The sequence below is a fragment of the Oncorhynchus keta genome, chromosome 22 (assembly GCF_023373465.1).
Source record: "Oncorhynchus keta strain PuntledgeMale-10-30-2019 chromosome 22, Oket_V2, whole genome shotgun sequence".
Classification (NCBI taxonomy): Eukaryota; Metazoa; Chordata; class Actinopteri; order Salmoniformes; family Salmonidae; genus Oncorhynchus; species Oncorhynchus keta.
Window position 1 is genome coordinate 53,300,950 of NC_068442.1, and position 21,714 is coordinate 53,322,663.

The following is a 21,714-nucleotide window of genomic DNA, read 5'->3' on the forward strand; positions in this document are numbered from 1 at the left end:
TTGGTGCTAGTAAACCTTGGTAGAGCATGGGTGGAGTAGGCATTGTGGTGCTGTAAAACCTTGGTAGAGCATGGGTGGAGTAGGCATTGTGGTGCTGTAAAACCTTGGTAGAGCATGGGTGGAGTAGGCATCTTGGTGCTAGTAAACCTTGGTAGAGCATGGGTGGAGTAGGCACATTGTGGTGCTGTAAAACCTTGGTAGAGCATGGGTGGAGTAGGCATCGTGGTGCTGTAAAACCTTGGTAGAGCATGGGTGGAGTAGGCATTGTGGTGCTGTAAAACCTTGGTAGAGCATGGGTGGAGTAGGCATTGTGGTGCTGGAAAACCTTGGTAGAGCATGGGTGGAGTAGGCATTGTGGTGCTGTAAAACCTTGGTAGAGCATGGGTGGAGTAGGCATCTTGGTGCTAGTAAACCTTGGTAGAGCATGGGTGGAGTAGGCATCGTGGTGCTGGTAAACCTTGGTAGAGCATGGGTGGAGTAGGCATTGTGGTGCTGTAAAACCTTGGTAGAGCATGGGTGGAGTAGGCATTGTGGTGCTGTAAAACCTTGGTAGAGCATGGGTGGAGTAGGCATTGTGGTGCTGGAAAACCTTGGTAGAGCATGGGTGGAGTAGGCATTGTGGTGCTGTAAAACCTTGGTAGAGCATGGGTGGAGTAGGCATTGTGGTGCTGTAAAACCTTGGTAGAGCATGGGTGGAGTAGGCATCGTGGTGCTGGAAAACCTTGGTAGAGCATGGGTGGAGTAGGCATCTTGGTGCTAGTAAACCTTGGTAGAGCATGGGTGGAGTAGGCATTGTGGTGCTGTAAAACCTTGGTAGAGCATGGGTGGAGTAGGCATTGTGGTGCTGGAAAACCTTGGTAGAGCATGGGTGGAGTAGGCATCTTGGTGCTAGTAAACCTTGGTAGAGCATGGGTGGAGTAGGCATTGTGGTGCTGTAAAACCTTGGTAGAGCATGGGTGGAGTAGGCATTGTGGTGCTGTAAAACCTTGGTAGAGCATGGGTGGAGTAGGCATTGTGGTGCTGTAAAACCTTGGTAGAGCATGGGTGGAGTAGGCATTGTGGTGCTGTAAAACCTTGGTAGAGCATGGGTGGAGTAGGCATTGTGGTGCTGTAAAACCTTGGTAGAGCATGGGTGGAGTAGGCATCTTGGTGCTAGTAAACCTTGGTAGAGCATGGGTGGAGTAGGCATTGTGGTGCTGTAAAACCTTGGTAGAGCATGGGTGGAGTAGGCATCTTGGTGCTAGTAAACCTTGGTAGAGCATGGGTGGAGTAGGCATCGTGGTGCTGGTAAACCTTGGTAGAGCATGGGTGGAGTAGGCATTGTGGTGCTGTAAAACCTTGGTAGAGCATGGGTGGAGTAGGCATCTTGGTGCTAGTAAACCTTGGTAGAGCATGGGTGGAGTAGGCATCGTGGTGCTGGTAAACCTTGGTAGAGCATGGGTGGAGTAGGCATCGTGGTGCTGTAAAACCTTGGTAGAGCATGGGTGGAGTAGGCATTGTGGTGCTGTAAAACCTTGGTAGACCATGGGTGGAGTAGACATCGTGGTGCTGGAAAACCTTGGTAGAGCATGGGTGGAACAGGCATTGTGGTGCTGGTAAACCTTGGTAGAGCATGGGTGGAATAGGCATTTGGTGCTGGTAAACCTTGGTAGAGCATGGGTGGAGTAGGCATTGTGGTGCTGGAAAACCTTGGTAGAGCATGGGTGGAGTAGGCATTGTGGTGCTGTAAAACCTTGGTAGAGCATGGGTGGAGTAGGCATCTTGGTGCTAGTAAACCTTGGTAGAGCATGGGTGGAGTAGGCATTGTGGTGCTGTAAAACCTTGGTAGAGCATGGGTGGAGTAGGCATCTTGGTGCTAGTAAACCTTGGTAGAGCATGGGTGGAGTAGGCATCGTGGTGCTGGTAAACCTTGGTAGAGCATGGGTGGAGTAGGCATTGTGGTGCTGTAAAACCTTGGTAGAGCATGGGTGGAGTAGGCATCTTGGTGCTAGTAAACCTTGGTAGAGCATGGGTGGAGTAGGCATCGTGGTGCTGGTAAACCTTGGTAGAGCATGGGTGGAGTAGGCATCGTGGTGCTGTAAAACCTTGGTAGAGCATGGGTGGAGTAGGCATTGTGGTGCTGTAAAACCTTGGTAGACCATGGGTGGAGTAGACATCGTGGTGCTGGAAAACCTTGGTAGAGCATGGGTGGAACAGGCATTGTGGTGCTGGTAAACCTTGGTAGAGCATGGGTGGAATAGGCATTTTGGTGCTGGTAAACCTTGGTAGAGCATGGGTGGAACAGGCATTGTGGTACTGGTAAACCTTGGTAGAGCATGGGTGGAATAGGCATTGTGGTGCTGGTAAACCTTGGTAGAGCATGGGTGGAGTAGGCATCGTGGTGCTGGTAAACCTTGGTAGAGCATGGGTGGAGTAGGCATTGTGGTGCTGTAAAACCTTGGTAGAGCATGGGTGGAGTAGGCATCTTGGTGCTAGTAAACCTTGGTAGAGCATGGGTGGAGTAGGCATCGTGGTGCTGGTAAACCTTGGTAGAGCATGGGTGGAGTAGGCATTGTGGTGCTGTAAAACCTTGGTAGAGCATGGGTGGAGTAGGCATCTTGGTGCTAGTAAACCTTGGTAGAGCATGGGTGGAGTAGGCATCGTGGTGCTGGTAAACCTTGGTAGAGCATGGGTGGAGTAGGCATCGTGGTGCTGTAAAACCTTGGTAGAGCATGGGTGGAGTAGGCATTGTGGTGCTGTAAAACCTTGGTAGACCATGGGTGGAGTAGACATCGTGGTGCTGGAAAACCTTGGTAGAGCATGGGTGGAACAGGCATTGTGGTGCTGGTAAACCTTGGTAGAGCATGGGTGGAATAGGCATTTTGGTGCTGGTAAACCTTGGTAGAGCATGGGTGGAGTAGGCATTGTGGTGCTGGAAAACCTTGGTAGAGCATGGGTGGAGTAGGCATTGTGGTGCTGTAAAACCTTGGTAGAGCATGGGTGGAGTAGGCATCTTGGTGCTAGTAAACCTTGGTAGAGCATGGGTGGAGTAGGCATTGTGGTGCTGTAAAACCTTGGTAGAGCATGGGTGGAGTAGGCATCTTGGTGCTAGTAAACCTTGGTAGAGCATGGGTGGAGTAGGCATCGTGGTGCTGGTAAACCTTGGTAGAGCATGGGTGGAGTAGGCATCTTGGTGCTAGTAAACCTTGGTAGAGCATGGGTGGAGTAGGCATTGTGGTGCTGTAAAACCTTGGTAGAGCATGGGTGGAGTAGGCATCTTGGTGCTAGTAAACCTTGGTAGAGCATGGGTGGAGTAGGCATCGTGGTGCTGGTAAACCTTGGTAGAGCATGGGTGGAGTAGGCATCGTGGTGCTGTAAAACCTTGGTAGAGCATGGGTGGAGTAGGCATTGTGGTGCTGTAAAACCTTGGTAGACCATGGGTGGAGTAGACATCGTGGTGCTGGAAAACCTTGGTAGAGCATGGGTGGAATAGGCATTGTGGTGCTGGTAAACCTTGGTAGACCATGGGTGGAGTAGGCATTTTGGTGCTGGTAAACCTTGGTAGAGCATGGGTGGAGTAGGCATCGTGGTGCTGGTAAACCTTGGTAGAGCATGGGTGGAGTAGGCATTGTGGTGCTGGTAAACCTTGGTAGAGCATGGGTGGAGTAGGCATCGTGGTGCTGGTAAACCTTGGTAGAGCATGGGTGGAGTAGGCATCGTGGTGCTGGTAAACCTTGGTAGAGCATGGGTGGAGTAGGCATCGTGGTGCTGGTAAACCTTGGTAGAGCATGGGTGGAATAGGCATCGTGGTGCTGGTGAATTTCTTTCTTTATCGGCTTCAAACAAATGCCTACTTTTCAATTAAAACGTTGTGTTTTGTTTTTAATTGGATAAAAAGCTTAGACCTATAACACAGACCGATTACTTGCAGTCAGTTTCAAACAAACTCACTGAGTTACATCAGGTTTTCTAGTAAGCATATAGTTTATATACTGTTGAGAATCACACACAGGCTGGTGAAAGATGAACTCTTTCAAATCAAATCTCATATTCCAAATTCCCATAGCCTCTCATCTGGTATGGTGCAGCCAACTTCTTCTCCCTGCTTGTTTAAGAGACATTTCCAACCAGGGGTTGGAAAATATTAAGGAAATTCCTCAAGGGGATTATCTTCTCTCTCTCTCTTCGGTCTGTCTCTCTCTCCCTCTATCTCTCCTCATTGAAAAATATTGCACGAATAATGAAATCAAAACTGATGCTCCTCTGCTTTCTTCTCACCTTCTGAAAATACATTTTCCAAAATAAAAACTGAAATTATTCTTTGTACTGTTCTTCAACATTAACGGTGAAATCTGCAGTTGCTGTATAAATGTTTTAACTTTATATAACTTAATAATATGTACCTATTGACTCTTAAAATAATATAGCTGAGAAATACCTCATGCGCTGACTTCAATTGTTGTACCCCAAATATATACGTTTTTTTACTTTTGCTTTTTTACTTGTTTTTACGCCAATGTTTGTAGACAAACACTGTACAGCCTCATATAACATAGTTAAAACGATCATGTTGATCTCATGGATGGTCAGTCCTTGCATCCATAGGTCTGTCTATGAATTTAAGAGTGGTGACATTTCTCCAGCCACAGAAACAGGGGCCGTTGGCTTTGTTATTGTTTCTACTGCTGAATGTATTTGTCATTCTACACTGTAATGTATCATTTCCTAGGTAAGTGGAACTGACATTCTGAATGAAGGCTCCGAAAAGCCTGAGATCTCACTGCTTGATTTCCTTAAGAGTAAGTCCTCTATTGGCTGTGGCTGGCTGGCTGGCTGGCTGGCTGGCTGGCTGGCTGGCTGGCTGGCTGGCTGGCTGGCTGGCTGGCTGGCTGGCTGGCACTGGCACTGGCACACACACACACACACACACACACACACACACACACACACACACACACACACACACACACACACACACACACACACACACACACACACACACACACACACACACACACACTATTGTGTTTTCCTGAGAATCTGCCTGGTGGTTACAGTAGCTCTTAGTTAACTAATTTATGTCTTTTTTTGTGTCTGTCTTTCTGCCTGTCTCTGTGTGTCCTCTCTGTTCCTCTCTGTGTGTCCTCTCTGTTCCTCTCTCCCCAGTGTTCCCCAGGCTGTTTGTCCGTCTGCTCCTCAGTCCTCTGTTTCTGCTGTTGGTTCTGTCTCAGTGCTGTTTCTCTTCAGTCGTCGCTGGCCTCGCCACCTTCCTCAACAAATTCCTGGAGAGACAGTACAGCACGACTGCCGCTTACAGCAGCCTCCTCATAGGTCAGTACAACACTACTGTCTCCTCATAGGTCAGTACAGAACACTACAGCCTCCTCATAGGTCAGTACAACACTACTGTCTCCTCCTAGGTCAGTACAGAACACTACTGTCTCCTCATAGGTCAGTACAGAACACTACTGTCTCCTCATAGGTCAGTACAGAACACTACTGTCTCCTCATAGGTCAGTACAGAACACTACAGCCTCCTAATAGGTCAGTACAACACTACTGCCTCCTCATAGGTCAGTACAGAACACTACTGTCTCCTCATAGGTCAGTACAGAACACTACAGCCTCCTCATAGGTCAGTACAACACTACTGCCTCCTCATAGGTCAGTACAGAACACTACTGTCTCCTCATTCCTCAGTACAGAACACTACTGTCTCCTCATAGGTCAGTACAGAACACTACTGTCTCCTCATAGGTCAGTACAGAACACTACAGCCTCCTCATAGGTCAGTACAACACTACTGTCTCCTCCTAGGTCAGTACAGAACACTACTGTCTCCTCATAGGTCAGTACAGAACACTACTGTCTCCTCATAGGTTAGTACAGAACACTACAGCCTCCTCATAGGTCAGTACAGAACACTACTGTCTCCTCATAGGTCAGTACAGAACACTACTGTCTCCTCATAGGTCAGTACAGAACACTACTGTCTCCTCATAGGTCAGTACAGAACACTACTGTCTCCTCATAGGTCAGTACAGAACACTACTGTCTCCTCATAGGTCAGTACAACACTACTGTCTCCTCATAGGTCAGTACAGAACACTACAGCCTCCTCATAGGTCAGTACAACACTACTGTCTCCTCCTAGGTCAGTACAGAACACTACTGTCTCCTCATAGGTCAGTACAGAACACTACTGTCTCCTCATAGGTTAGTACAGAACACTACAGCCTCCTAATAGGTCAGTACAACACTACTGCCTCCTCATAGGTCAGTACAGAACACTACAGCCTCCTCATAGGTCAGTACAACACTACTGTCTTCTCATAGGTCAGTACAGAACACTACTGTCTCCTCATAGGTCAGTACAGAACACTACTGCCTCCTCATAGGTCAGTACAGAACACTACTGTCTCCTCATAGGTCAGTACAGAACACTACTGTCTCCTCATAGGTCAGTACAGAACACTACTGTCTCCTCATAGGTCAGTACAACACTACTGTCTCCTCATAGGTCAGTACAGAACACTACTGTCTCCTCATAGGTCAGTACAGAACACTACTGTCTCCTCATAGGTCAGTACAGAACACTACTGTCTCCTCATAGGTCAGTACAGAACACTACTGTCTCCTCATAGGTCAGTACAGAACACTACTGTCTCCTCATAGGTCAGTACAGAACACTACTGTCTCCTCATAGGTCAGTACAGAACACTACTGTCTCCTCATAGGTCAGTACAGAACACTACTGTCTCCTCATAGGTCAGTACAGAACACTACTGTCTCCTCATAGGTCAGTACAGAACACTACTGTCTCCTCATAGGTCAGTACAGAACACTACTGTCTCCTCATAGGTCAGTACAGAACACTACAGCCTCCTCATAGGTCAGTACAACACTACAACAATGAGAGACATACACACACAGGGGAATTATGGCGTATCTGCCCCCTTGTTGATCCACTATGTGGAACAGAGGAATTATGGCGTATCTATAAATGATAGCATTTATGAAGCTAGCAGGCACGTTCTTCACACGCTAGGAACATGCTGTATTTCCTCCATTCAAATAGAAAAAGGTACCTCTCACTCCCAAAACACGCACTGGAGACTCACACACAAAGTCTTTGAACAATGGGATGTTCTCATTCTTTGAACAATGGGATGTTCTCATTCTTTGAACAATGGGATGTTCTCAGTCTTTGAACAATGGGATGTTCTCATTCTTTGAACAATGGGATGTTCTCATTCTTTGAACAATGGGATGTTCTCATTCTTTGAACAATGGGATGTTCTCAGTCTTTGAACAATGGGATGTTCTCATTCTTTGAACAATGGGCTGTTCTCAGTCTTTGAACAATGGGATGTTCTCAGTCTTTGAACAATGGGATGTTCTCAGTCTTTGAACAATGGGATGTTCTCAGTCTTTGAGGAACTGACTTAATCACATTTGGATGTGGATGCCATGGCAGTAGGTGTATGTTCCTGCTTGCCTTCTCAAAGATTTCATACATGGATATTTTCTGGGCGACCATCACTGCCAGGCCGGCAGGCTGGGACTGGACGATGCTAGAGCTGTGGTGCATAGCATCATTATGTGCTAATAGTCTGTGTCAAGACTGGGAGGCTCTTCTGGACAGGTACACGTCAGTGTCATCCGTTCAGAAGGTTGGGTTTGGTACCAGGCAAGGGTAGCCTGGCCAGGATGAGTGAGACCTGTCATTAGACCTGAATCGTTTGGAATGATCATTGACCTGTGTGGCAGACTCCTCTGATGAGAATCCGGGGGCTCTGCCCACTCCCCCCCCCAAAAGCTTGCAAGTCAAGATGTCAATGCTCTTGGTATGAATTTCTGACATTGAGTGAAAGAGCTGTTACTCTGGGCATGTTCAGCTCCCTAAGCGAAGAATGCAAAGTGTGTGCTCTTCTGAGGCTGTTGTTTTTCACACTGTTCATATGGGTGGAACCACAGCCGATGTACAGTACTGAATCGGTTAGAAAATAACAGATTTTCACAGAAGAGAAGTTCTGAGAAAAAAGTTATTAAAAAAATGCTTTTGGAGGGCTCTGTCCTTTTCTATTCTGCTGACATCTTATCTATTCTACTGGCATCTTATCTGTTCTACTGGCATCTTATCTATTCTACTGGCATCTTATCTATTCTACTGGCATCTTATCTATTCTACTGACATCTTATCAATTTTACTGACATCTTATCTATTCTACTGGCATCTTATCTATTCTACTGGCATCTTATCTATTCTACTGGCATCTTATCTGTTCTACTGGCATCTTATCTATTCTACTGGAATCTTATCTATTCTACTGGCATCATATTTATTCTACTGACATCTTATCTATTCTACTGGCATCTTATCTATTCTACTGGCATCTTATCTGTTCTACTGGCATCTTATCTGTTCTACTGGCATCTTATCTATTCTACTGGAATCTTATCTATTCTACTGACATCTTATCTATTCTACTGGCATCTTATTTATTCTACTGACATCTTATCTATTCTACTGGCATCTTATCTATTCTACTGGCATCTTATCTGTTCTACTGGCATCTTATCTGTTCTGACTTATCTATTCTACTAGCATCTTATCTGTTCTACTGGCATCTTATCTATTCTACTGACATATTATCGATTCTACTGGCATCTTATCTGTTCTACTGGCATCTTATCTGTTCTGACTTATCTATTCTACTAGCATCTTATCTGTTCTACTGGCACCTTATCTATTATGTCTTATCTATTCTACTGGCATCTTATCTATTCTGTCTTATCTATTCTACTGGCATCTTATCTATTCTGTCTTATCTATTCTACTGGCATCTTATCTGTTCTGTCTTATCTATTCTACTGGCATCTTATCTGTTCTGTCTTATTTATTCTACTGGCATCTTATCTGTTCTACTGGCATCTTATCTGTTCTACTGGCATCTTATCTGTTATGTCTTATCTATTCTTCTGGCATCTTATCTGTTCTGTCTTATCTATTCTACTGGAATCTTATCTGTTCTACTGGCATCTTATCTATTCTGTCTTATCTATTCTACTGGCATCTTATCTGTTCTTCTGGCATCTTATCTGTCCTGTCTTATCTATTCTACTGGAATCTTATCTGTTCTACTGGCATCTTATCTATTCTGTCTCATCTATTCTACTGGCATCTTATCTATTCTGTCTTATCTATTCTACTGGCATATTATCTATTCTGTCTTATCTATTCTTCTGGCATCTTATCTGTTCTGTCTTATCTATTCTACTGGAATCTTATCTGTTCTACTGGCATCTTATCTATTCTGTCTTATCTATTCTGTCTTATCTATTCTACTGGCATCTTATCTGTTCTTCTGGCATCTTATCTGTTCTGTCTTATCTATTCTACTGGCATCTTATCTATTCTGTCTCATCTATTCTACTGGCATCTTATCTATTCTGTCTTATCTATTCTTCTGGCATCTTAACTGTTCTGTCTTATCTATTCTACTGGAATCTTATCTGTTCTACTGGCATCTTATCTATTCTGTCTCATCTATTCTACTGGCATCTTATCTATTCTGTCTCATCTATTCTACTGGCATCTTATCTATTCTGTCTTATCTATTCTTCTGGCATCTTATCTATTCTGTCTTATCTATTCTAATGGCATATTATCTATTCTGTCTCATCTATTCTACTGGCATCTTATCTATTCTGTCTTATCTATTCTACTGGCATATTATCTATTCTGTCTTATCTATTCTTCTGGCATCTTATCTGTTCTGTCTTATCTATTCTACTGGAATCTTATCTGTTCTACTGGCATCTTATCTATTCTGTCTTATCTATTCTGTCTTATCTATTCTACTGGCATCTTATCTGTTCTACTGGCATCTTATCTGTTCTGTCTTATCTATTCTACTGGCATCTTATCTGTTCTGTCCTTTTCTATTCTACCTGCATATTATCTATTCTACTGGCATCTTATCTGTTCTACTGGCATCTTATCTGTTCTACTGGCATCTTATCTGTTCTGTCTTATCTATTCTAATGCCATATTATCTATTCTGTCTTATCTATACTACTGTCATCTTATCTGTTCTACTGGCATCTTATCTGTTCTGTCTTATCTATTCTAATGCCATATTATCTATTCTGTCTTATCTATACTACTGTCATCTTATCTATTCTACTGGCATCTTATCTGTTCTACTGGCATCTTATCTATTCTGTCTCATCTATTCTACTGGTATATTATCTATTCTGTCTTATCTATTCTTCTGGCATCTTATCTGTTCTGTCTTATCTATTCTACCTGCATCTTATCTATTCTGTCTTATCTATTCTACTGGCATATTATCTATTCTGTCTTATCTATTCTTCTGGCATCTTATCTGTTCTGTCTTATCTATTCTACTGGAATCTTATCTGTTCTACTGGCATCTTATCTATTCTGTCTTATCTATTCTACTGGCATCTTATCTGTTCTTCTGGCATCTTATCTGTTCTGTCTTATCTATTCTACTGGCATCTTATCTATTCTGTCTCATCTATTCTACTGGCATCTTATCTATTCTGTCTCATCTATTCTACTGGCATATTATCTATTCTGTCTTATCTATTCTTCTGGCATCTTATCTGTTCTGTCTTATCTATTCTACTGGAATCTTATCTGTTCTACTGGCATCTTATCTATTCTGTCTTATCTATTCTGTCTTATCTATTCTACTGGCATATTATCTGTTCTACTGGCATCTTATCTATTCTGTCTTATCTGTTCTGTCTTATCTATTCTACTGGCATCTTATCTATTCTGTCTCATCTATACTACTGTCATCTTATCTGTTCTACTGGCATCTTATCTGTTCTGTCTTATCTATTCTAATGCCATATTATCTATTCTGTCTTATCTATACTACTGTCATCTTATCTATTCTACTGGCATCTTATCTGTTCTACTGGCATCTTATCTATTCTGTCTTATCTATTCTACTGGCATCTTATCTGTTCTGTCTTATCTATTCTACTAGCATCTTATCTGTTCTACTGGCATCTTATCTATTCTACTGACATATTATCGATTCTACTGGCATCTTATCTGTTCTACTGGCATCTTATCTGTTCTGACTTATCTATTCTACTGGCATCATATCTGTTCTACTGGCATCTTATCTGTTCTGACTTATCTATTCTACTAGCATCTTATCTGTTCTACTGGCATCTTATCTATTATGTCTTATCTATTCTACTGGCATCTTATCTATTCTGTCTTATCTATTCTAGTGGCATCTTATCTATTCTGTCTCATCTATTCTACTGGCATCTTATCTGTTCTGTCTTATCTATTCTACTGGCATCTTATCTGTTCTGTCTTATCTATTCTACTGGCATCTTATCTGTTCTACTGGCATCTTATCTGTTATGTCTTATTTATTCTACTGGCATCTTATCTGTTCTACTGGCATCTTATCTGTTCTGTCTTATCTATTCTACCTGCATCTTATCTATTCTGTCTTATCTATTCTACTGGCATATTATCTATTCTGTCTTATCTATTCTTCTGGCATCTTATCTGTTCTGTCTTATCTATTCTACTGGAATCTTATCTGTTCTACTGGCATCTTATCTATTCTGTCTTATCTATTCTGTCTTATCTATTCTACTGGCATCTTATCTGTTCTTCTGGCATCTTATCTGTTCTGTCTTATCTATTCTACTGGCATCTTATCTATTCTGTCTCATCTATTCTACTGGCATCTTATCTATTCTGTCTCATCTATACTACTGTCATCTTATCTGTTCTACTGGCATCTTATCTGTTCTGTCTTATCTATTCTAATGCCATATTATCTATTCTGTCTTATCTATACTACTTTCATCTTATCTATTCTACTGGCATCTTATCTGTTCTACTGGCATCTTATCTATTCTGTCTTATCTATTCTACTGGCATCTTATCTGTTCTGTCTTATCTATTCTACTAGCATCTTATCTGTTCTACTGGCATCGTATCTATTCTACTGACATATTATCGATTCTACTGGCATCTTATCTGTTCTACTGGCATCTTATCTGTTCTGACTTATCTATTCTACTGGAATCTTATCTGTTCTACTGGCATCTTATCTATTCTGTCTCATCTTATTCTACTGGCATCTTATCTATTCTGTCTCATCTATTCTACTGGCATCTTATCTATTCTGTCTTATCTATTCTTCTATTCTGTCTTATCTATTCTTCTGGCATCTTATATCTATTCTGTCTTATCTATTCTAATGGCATATTATCTATTCTGTCTCATCTATTCTACTGGCATCTTATCTATTCTGTCTTATCTATTCTACTGGCATATTATCTATTCTGTCTTATCTATTCTTCTGGCATCTTATCTGTTCTGTCTTATCTATTCTACTGGAATCTTATCTGTTCTACTGGCATCTTATCTATTCTGTCTTATCTATTCTGTCTTATCTATTCTACTGGCATCTTATCTGTTCTACTGGCATTTTATCTGTTCTGTCTTATCTATTCTACTGGCATCTTATCTGTTCTGTCCTTTTCTATTCTACCTGCATATTATCTATTCTACTGGCATCTTATCTGTTCTACTGGCATCTTATCTGTTCTACTGGCATCTTATCTGTTCTGTCTTATCTATTCTAATGCCATATTATCTATTCTGTCTTATCTATACTACTGTCATCTTATCTGTTCTACTGGCATCTTATCTGTTCTGTCTTATCTATTCTAATGCCATATTATCTATTCTGTCTTATCTATACTACTGTCATCTTATCTATTCTACTGGCATCTTATCTGTTCTACTGGCATCTTATCTATTCTGTCTCATCTATTCTACTGGCATATTATCTATTCTGTCTTATCTATTCTATTGGCATCTTATCTGTTCTGTCTTATCTATTCTACTGGCATATTATCTATTCTACTGGCATATTATCTATTCTACTTGTATCTTATCTATTCTGTCTTATCTATTCTACTGGCATATTATCTATTCTACTGGCATCTTATCTATTCTACTGTCATTATCTTTCCTATTGGCATATTATCTATTCTGTCTTATCTATTATATTGGCACCTTCTCAAATCAAATGTATTTATATAGCCCTTCGTACATCAGTTGATATCTCAAAGTGCTGTACAGAAACCCAGCCTAAAACCCCAAACAGCAAGCAATGCAGGTGTAGAAGTACGGTGGCTAGGAAAAACTCCCTAGAAAGGCAGGAACCTAGGAAGAAACCTAGAGAGGAACCAGGCTATGAGGGGTGGCCAGTCCTCTTCTAGCTGTGCCAGGTGGAGATTATAACAGAACATGGCCAAGATGTTCAAATGTTCATAAATGACCAGCATGGTCAAATAATAATAATCACAGTGGATGTCGAGGGTGCAACAGGTCAGCAACTCAGAAGTAAATGTCAGTTGGCTTTTCATAGCCGATCATTCAGAGTATCTCTACTGCTCCTGCTGTCTCTAGAGAGTTGAAAACAGCAGGTCCGGTGAACAGGTCAGGATTCCATAGCTGCAGGCAGAACAGTTGAAACTGGCGCAGCAGCACGACCAGGTGGACTGGGGACAGCAAGGAGTCATCAGGCCAGGTAGTCCTGAGGCATGGTCCTAGGGCTCAGGTCCTCAGAGAGAGAGAGTTACGTTAGTTAGTTAGTTAGTTAGTTAGTTAGCATACTTAAATTCACACAGGACACCGGATAAGACCGGAGAAATACTCCATATATAACAGACTGACCCTAGCCCCCCGACACATAAACTACTGCAGCATAAATACTGGAGGCTGAGACAGGAGTGGTCGGGAGACACTGTGGCCCCATACGACGATACCCCCGGACAGGGCCAAACAGGCAGGATATAACCCCACACACTTTGCCAAAGCACAGTCCCCACACCATCAGAGGGATATCTTCAACCACCAATTTACCATCCTGAGACAAGGCCGAGTATAGCCCACAAAGATCTCCTCCACGGCACAACCCGATGGGGGGGCGCCAACCCAGACAGGAAAATCACGTCAGTGACTCAACCCACTCAAGTGACGCACCCCTCCCAGGGACGACATGAAAGAGCACCAGTAAGCCAGTGACTTAGCCCCTGTAATAGGGTTAGAGGCAGAGAATCCCAGTGGAGAGAGGGGCTCCAGTGCCTTTCTGTTCACCTTCACACCCCTGGGCCAGACTACACTCGATCATATGACCCACTGAAGAGATGAGTCTTCAATAAAGACTTAAAGGTTGAGACTGAGTCTACCTCTCTCACATGGGTAGGCAGACAATTCCATAAAAAATGGAGCTCTATAGGAGAAAGCCCTGCCTCCAGCTGTTTGATTAGAAATTCTAGGGACAGTAAAGGAGGCCTGTGTCTTGTAGCTTATGTGTAGGTATGTATGGCAGGACCAAATCGGAAAGATACGTAGGAACAAGCCCATGTAATGCTTTGTAGGTTAGCAGTAAAACCTTGAAATCAGCCCTTGCCTAACTAAAGTTTATTTCGTGCTTTATCCAGGTAGCCGGAAAGTAGAGCATTGCAGTAGTCTAACCTAGAAGTGACAAAAGCATGGATTAATTTTTCTGCATCATTTTTTGGACAGAAAGTTTCTGATTTTTGCAATGTTACGTAGATGGAAAAAAGCTGTCCTTGAAACTGTCTTGATATGTTCGTCAAAAGAGAGATCAGGGTCCAGAGTAACGCTGAGGTCCTTCACAGTTTTATTTGAGACGACTGTACAACCATCAAGGTCTTGGGACCTTGAACAAGCATCTCTGTTTTGTCTGAGTTTAAAAGTAGAACATTTGCAGCCATCCACTTCCTTATGTCTGAAACACAGGCTTCCAGCAAGGGCAATTTTGGGGCTTCACCATGTTTCATCGAAATGTACAGCTGTGTGTCATCCGCATAGCAGTGAAAGTTAACATTATGTTTCCGAATGACATCACCAAGAGGTAAAATATATAGTGAAATCAATAGTGGTCCTAAAACAGAACCTTGAGGAACACCGAAATTGACAGTTGATTTGTCAGAGGACAAACTGATATTTTTCCGACAGATAAGATCTAAACCAGGCCAGAACTTGTCCTTGTAGATCAATTTGGGTTTTCAATCTCTCCAAAAGAATGTGATGATCAATGGAATCAAAAGCAGCACTAAGGTCTAGCAGTATGAGGACAGATGCAGAGCCTCGGTCTGACACCATTAAAAGGTAATTTACCACCTTCACAAGTGCAGTCTCAGTGCTATGATGGGGTCTAAAACCAGACTGAAGCATTTCGTATACATTGTTTGTTTGTTTGTATCTATTCTACTGTCTTATTATCTATTCTACTGGCATATTGTTTATTCTACTGGCATTATTCATTCTACTGTAATATTATCTATTCTGTCTAATCTAGTCTACTGGCGTCTTATCTATTCTGGCATATTTTTTATTCTACTGGCATTAACTATTTTGCTGTATGTGTATTTGTTGAGGGAGCAGCAGCACTTACATTTCCAAGAAACATTTCCACTCTGGGACAATAATGTTAATCTTATCTTTATCTTATTTTATCTTAGCTCTGGTTATTTATCTTAGCTCTGGTTATTTATCTTAGCTCCGGTTATTTATCTTAGCTCCGGTTATTTTATCTCAGCGCTGGTTATTTTATCTTAGCGCCGGTTATTTTATCTTAGCGGCGGTTATTTTATCTTAGCCCTGGTTATTTTATCTTAGCGGCGGTTATTTTATCTTAGCGGCGGTTATTTTATCTTAGCTCCAGTTATTTATCTTAGCTCCGGTTATTTATCTTAGCTCCGGTTATTTTATCCTAGTTTTTCTAATCACTCTGTCGCGTCGTCCTCAGGTGCGGTGAACCTTCCTTCGGTTGCCGTGGGGATGCTGGTTGGCGGGGTCATCATGAAGAGGATGGGTCTCTCTCTTAAGGCCATCCCTCGTTTGTCTGTCGCCATGCTGTCCATCTCTGTCCTCCTCCTCATCCCCCTCTTCTTCATGGGATGTCCCACACAGAGGGTGAAAGAGGTCAACTATGGATTCCAAGGGTGAGTCAGTGCTGGGGGTGTAATCTGCATAGGGTGAGTCAGTGCTGGGGGTGTAATCTGCATAGGGTGAGTCAGTGCTGGGGGTGTAGTCTGCATAGGGTGAGTCAGTGCTGGGGGTGTAATCTGCATAGGGTGAGTCAGTGCTGGGGGTGTAATCTGCATAGGGTGAGTCAGTGCTGGGGGTGTAATCTGCATAGGGTGAGTCAGTGCTGGGGGTGTAATCTGCATAGGGTGAGTCAGTGCTGGGGGTGTAATCTGCATAGGGTGAGTCAGTGCTGGGGGTGTAATCTGCTGGGGTGTATAGGGTGAGTCAGTGCTGGGGTGTAATCTGCATAATCTGCATAGGGTGAGTCAGTGCTGGGGTAGGGTGAGAGTCAGTGCTGGGGGTGTAATCTGCATAGGGTGAGTCAGTGCTGGGGGCGTAATCTGCATAGGGTGAGTCAGTGCTGGGGGTGTAATCTGCATATTTACTAAACACTTAGATCTTCGGAGAGCCATGTCCTGGTTGATTGGGGTTGGTGTGCTGAGGGCTTCTGGGGATGAAGTTGATGTGTCTGTAGTATGTAGTTTGTGAGCTAACTGTATCTGGGGGTGTTGTGTTACTCTCTATGTAGTTTGTGAGCTGACTGTATCTGGGGATGTTGTGTTGCTGTCTGTAATTTGTGAGGTAACTGTATCTGGGGATGTTGTGTTGCTGTCTGTAATTTGTGAGGTAACTGTATCTGGGGATGTTGTGTTGCTGTCTGTAGTTTGTGAGCTAACTGTATCTGGGGATGTTGTGTTGCTGTCTGTAGTTTGTGAGGTAACTGTATCTGGGGATGTTGTGTTGCTGTCTGTAGTTTGTGAGGTAACTGTATCTGGGGATGTTGTGTTGCTGTCTGTAGTTTGTGAGGTAACTGTATCTGGGGATGTTGTGTTACTCTCTATGTAGTTTGTGAGCTGACTGTATCTGGGGATGTTGTGTTGCTGTCTGTAATTTGTGAGGTAACCGTATCTGGGGATGTTGTGTTGCTGTCTGTAGTTTGTGAGGTAACTGTATCTGGGGATGTTGTGTTGCTGTCTGTAGTTTGTGAGCTGACTGTATCTGGGGATGTTGTGTTACTTTCTATGTAGTTTGTGAGCTAATCGTATCTGGGGATGTTGTGTTGCTCTCTATGTAGTTTGTGAGCTAATCGTATCTGGGGATGTTGTGTTGCTGTCTGTAGTTTGTGAGCTGACTGTATCTGGGGATGTTGTGTTACTCTCTATGTAGTTTGTCGGCTGATGACATGGGTGTTATTGGGAAGCCATGAGGACTGGAGTTAAGGTTCCTCAGACAGTCTTGCCCAAGTCAAAACGCCATGGAGTTATCACCTAACACTCCAGACGCAAAACAGAGATGCACAGTCTGCAGCGTTTTAATTCATTGGATAAATAAAGTGCCCGGTGAAACACATGCACAAGTCGATCCGTTACACAACGACGAGGTCATAATAGGGAGAATAACAAACAGTACATTTTTCAGACAGTACCAATAGACAAGCAACTTCATGGGACAAGACTAGCATTTTGTGAAGATTAAGACGAAGCTATTGTTTGGCGCTGTGCCACTGGTGAACCCAAAACAACTAGAATGTTGTTACTACAGTACAGTAGCAAACAGAGGCTCATGAACAACATGGAACATAAGTAGGAACCCCGGTCTTCGTCCCATAACCCCGTATCTCTGTTGTCTTCTGTTATGTGGTTTTTGGCACTGAGCTCTACTGATGAACTTACCTCCACCCAAACATCTATAGTGATCCCAAAACCCTGAAGTAAACATGAATGCCCTTTTCACACCACTGAGCTGAGCTGAGCCTAGCAGAGCGGAGTTGACTTGAGCTGAGCCTAGCAGAGCGGAGTTGTACTAAGCTGAGCCTAGCAGAGCGGAGTTGTACTGAGCTGAGCCTTTTGTACTGAGCTGAGCTGAGCCTAGCAGAGCAGCGGAGTTGTACTGAGCTGAGCCTAGCAGAGCGGAGTCGTACTGAGCTGAGCCTAGTAGAGCGGAGTTGTACTAAGCTGAGCCTAGCAGAGCGGATTCGTACTGAGCTGAATCTAGCAGAGCGGAGTTGTACTGAGCTGAGCCTAGCAGAGCGGAGCGGAGTTGTACTGAGCTGAGCCTAGCAGAGCGGAGTTGTACCGAGCTGAGCCTAGCAGAGCGGAGCGGAGTTGTACTGAGCTGAGCCTAGCAGAGCGGAGTTGTACTGAGCTGAGCCTAGCAGAGCGGAGTTGTGCTGAGCTGAGCCTAGCAGAGCGGAGTTGTACTGAGCTGAGCCTAGCAGAGCGGAGTTGTACCGAGCTGAGCCTAGCAGAGCGGAGTTGTACCGAGCTGAGCCTAGCAGAGCGGAGTTGTACCGAGCTGAGCCTAGCAGAGCGGAGTTGTACCGAGCTGAGCCTAGCAGAGCGGAGTTGTACTGAGCTGAGCCTAGCAGAGCGGAGTTGTACTGAGCTGAGCCTAGCAGAGCGGAGTTGTGCTGAGCCTAGCAGAGCGGAGTTGTACTGACCTGAGCTGAGCGGAGTTGTACTGACCTGAGCCTAGCAGAGCGGAGTTGTACTGAGCCTAGCAGAGCGGAGCTGTACTGAGCTGAGCGGAGTTGTACTGACCTGAGCCTAGCAGAGCGGAGTTGTACTGAGCCTAGCAGAGCGGAGCTGTACTGAGCTGAGCGGAGTTGTACTGAGCTTGTTATGAATTCACCATAGCTGCTAAACCCTGCTAGAAAGGGCAATGTGAAAAGACAATGTCCGAGCACAATACATTTCATGCAAAATAGTGTAAAAAAATGGTACATGTCTATTGTGATACCAACATCCTTCTTTAAACATCTCTAATCATCTTCTCTCTTCTCATCAGGTCTCTGGCCAATTGTTATTCCAACTGCTCCTGCCCTGCTGACTCCTTCAACCCAGTGTGTGGATCTGACAACACTGAGTACCTGTCTCCCTGCCATGCAGGTTGCAAAGACTACACCAAAGACCCCAACAACAAATTCAGAGTTCTGGTGCGTTCTGGGTGGTCAGTGAAGTTAGGAATACGGTAGAGAATGGTATAATTGAACAAACAGTAAAACCACATCTGTTATAGGGCAGTAGGGCAGCCAGTCAGACCTAGTACTGCAGTCTGAACCTACAATTGCACAACATGGATGGTTCACAGTCAATGGGCCAGTCCTATCCATCTCTATTTTTTAATTTTATTTTTACCTTTATTTAACTAGGCAAGTCAGTTAAAGAACAAATTCTTATTTACAATGACGGCCTACAGGGGAACAGTGGGTTAACTGCCCTGTTCCGGGGCAGAACGACAGAGTTGTACCTTGTCAGCTCGGGGATTCGACCTAGCAACCTTTCGATCTCTAGTCCAACGCTCTAACCACTAGGCTAATCAGAGGGTAATCAGCCCTGGGACACAGGGGAAGTGTTTTAAGTGTTTCAAAACCATGTCAGCCACTAAGCCATCCATTAACAGGATGACTGTTTAGCAGGCTAATACAGTTGAGGTCATATTGACGTAGTGTATATGGTAACCCCCCCCCCATGCATGCCGAATATACTGAGCTGGGCCTAGCAGAGCGGAGTTGACCTGAGCTGAGCCTAGCAGAGCGGAGCGGAGTTGACCTGAGCTGAGCCTAGCAGAGGGGAGTTGTACTGAGCTGAGCCTAGCAGAGCGGAGTTGACCTGAGATGAGCCTAGCAGAGGGGAGTTGTACTGAGCTGAGCCTAGCAGAGTGGAGTTGACCTGAGCTGAGCCTAGCAGAGCGGAGTTGACCTGAGCTGAGCCTAGCAGAGGGGAGTTGTACTGAGATGAGCCTAGCAGAGCGGAGTTGACCTGAGCTGAGCCTAGCAGAGGGAGTTGTACCTACTGAGCTGCAGCCCTGAGCTGAGCCTAGCAGAGCGGAGTTGTACTGAGCAGAGCCTAGCAGAGCGGAGTTGTACTGAGCTGAGCCTAGCAGAGCGGAGTTGTACTGAGCTGAGCCTAGCAGAGCGGAGTTGTACTGAGCTGAGCCTAGCAGAGCGGAGTTGTACTGAGCTGAGCCTAGCAGAGCGGAGTTGTACTGAGCTGAGCCTAGCAGAGCGGAGTTGTACTGAGCTGAGCCTAGCAGAGCGGAGTTGTACTGAGCTGAGCCTAGCAGAGCGGAGTTGTACTGAGCTGAGCCTAGCAGAGCGGAGTTGTACTGAGCTGAGCCTAGCAGAGCGGAGTTGACCTGAGCTGAGCCTAGCAGAGCGGGAGTTGTACTGAGCTGAGCCTAGCAGAGCGGAGTTGACCTGAGATGAGCCTGAGCTGAGCTGAGCCTAGCAGAGGGGAGTTGACCTGAGCTGAGCCTAGCAGAGCGGAGTTGACCTGAGCTGAGCTGAGCTGAGCCTAGCAGAGCGGAGTTGACCTGAGCTGAGCCTGCAGAGGGGAGTTGTACTGAGATGAGCCTAGCAGAGCGGAGTTGACCTGAGCTGAGCCTAGCAGAGGGAGTTGTACGGAGTTGCAGAGGGGAGTTGTACTGAGCTGAGCCTAGCAGAGCGGAGTTGACCTGAGCTGAGCCTAGCAGAGCGGAGTTGTACTGAGCTGAGCCTAGCAGAGTGGAGTTGACCTGAGCTGAGCCTAGCAGAGCGGAGTTGACCTGAGCTGAGCCTAGCAGAGGGGAGTTGTACTGAGATGAGCCTAGCAGAGCGGAGTTGACCTGAGCTGAGCCTAGCAGAGGGGAGTTGTACTGAGCTGAGCCTAGCAGAGCGGAGTTGTACTGAGCTGAGCCTAGCAGAGCGGAGTTGTACTGAGCTGAGCCTAGCAGAGCGAAGTTGTACTGAGCTGAGCCTAGCAGAGCGGAGTTGTACTGAGCTGAGCCTAGCAGAGCGGAGTTGTACTGAGCTGAGCCTAGCAGAGCGGAGTTGTACTGAGCTGAGCCTAGCAGAGCGGAGTTGTACTGAGCTGAGCCTAGCAGAGCGGAGTTGTACTGAGCCTAGCAGAGCGGAGCAGAGCCTAGCAGAGCCTGAGCAGCCTAGCGGAGTTGTACTGAGCTGAGCCTAGCAGAGGGGAGTTGTACTGAGCTGAGCCTAGCAGAGCGGAGTTGTGACTGAGCTGAGCCTAGCAGAGCGGAGTTGACCTGAGCTGAGCCTATTGACCTGAGCTGAGCCTAAAGGGGAGTTGTAGAGCTGAGCCTTTGACCTGAGATGAGCCTCAGAGGGGAGTTGTACTGAGCTGAGCCTAGCAGATGGAGTTGACCTGAGCTGAGCCTAGCAGAGCGGAGTTGTAAATACTAATTGTGAGAAAGTATACAGTACGTTGACCTGAGCTGAGCCAAGATAGTATAGCCTCAAACATTGACCTGAGCTGAGCCTATTTTTGAGCCTAGCCATTGTCTTAACAAGCAAAAACAAGGATCTGTCCATTTTCTTTTATAATGAGCCTATTGCATATATTATATAATGAGCCTAAGACCGGTGTCTTGAGCCTAGCAGAGGGAGTTCTGAGCTGGGCTTTGACCTGAGCTGAGCCTAGCAGAGCGGAGTTGACTGAGCTGAGCCTCAGAGGGGAGTTGTACAGCTCACAGCCAGGGGAGTGGTGGATGGCCTAGCAGACTTGCCCGCCCTAGCAGCCCGGAGTTGACCTGAGATGAGCCTAGCCAATGTCCTCCTAGCTTCCTGCTTCCTGTCATGTTGACCTCATCTC

The 21,714-nt window shown here is 44.8% G+C and overlaps 2 protein-coding genes across 5 annotated transcripts in view; one reads left to right on the forward strand and one right to left on the reverse strand.

Annotated features, from left to right (window-relative positions):
* LOC118378883 (solute carrier organic anion transporter family member 2A1) overlaps positions 1-21,714 on the forward strand; it is a 101,757-nt gene that overhangs the window by 67,775 nt on the left and 12,268 nt on the right. The window contains exons 9-12 of the mRNA XM_052475815.1: positions 4,709-4,778; positions 5,146-5,310; positions 15,843-16,038; positions 18,911-19,058. Coding sequence (XP_052331775.1) covers positions 4,709-4,778; positions 5,146-5,310; positions 15,843-16,038; positions 18,911-19,058 — 579 coding nt within the window. The remainder of the gene's footprint in view (positions 1-4,708; positions 4,779-5,145; positions 5,311-15,842; positions 16,039-18,910; positions 19,059-21,714) is intronic.
* On the reverse strand, positions 206-4,137 carry LOC127910723 (uncharacterized). 4 transcript variants are annotated; one of them, XM_052475616.1, is made up of 3 exons: positions 2,349-4,137; positions 986-1,381; positions 206-721 (listed from the first exon to the last, which is right to left on the reverse strand). In XM_052475616.1, the coding sequence occupies exons 1-3, from the start codon at positions 3,034-3,036 to the stop codon at positions 405-407; spliced, it is 1,401 nt and encodes a 466-aa protein (XP_052331576.1). In that variant the 5' UTR covers positions 3,037-4,137; the 3' UTR covers positions 206-404. The 4 variants fall into 4 exon arrangements, with proteins under 4 accessions (XP_052331576.1, XP_052331578.1, XP_052331577.1 ...); XM_052475618.1 differs by lacking the exons at positions 206-721; positions 986-1,381 and having other exon boundaries at positions 1,658-2,392; positions 2,613-4,137; XM_052475617.1 differs by lacking the exons at positions 206-721; positions 986-1,381 and having other exon boundaries at positions 1,658-2,392; positions 2,481-4,137.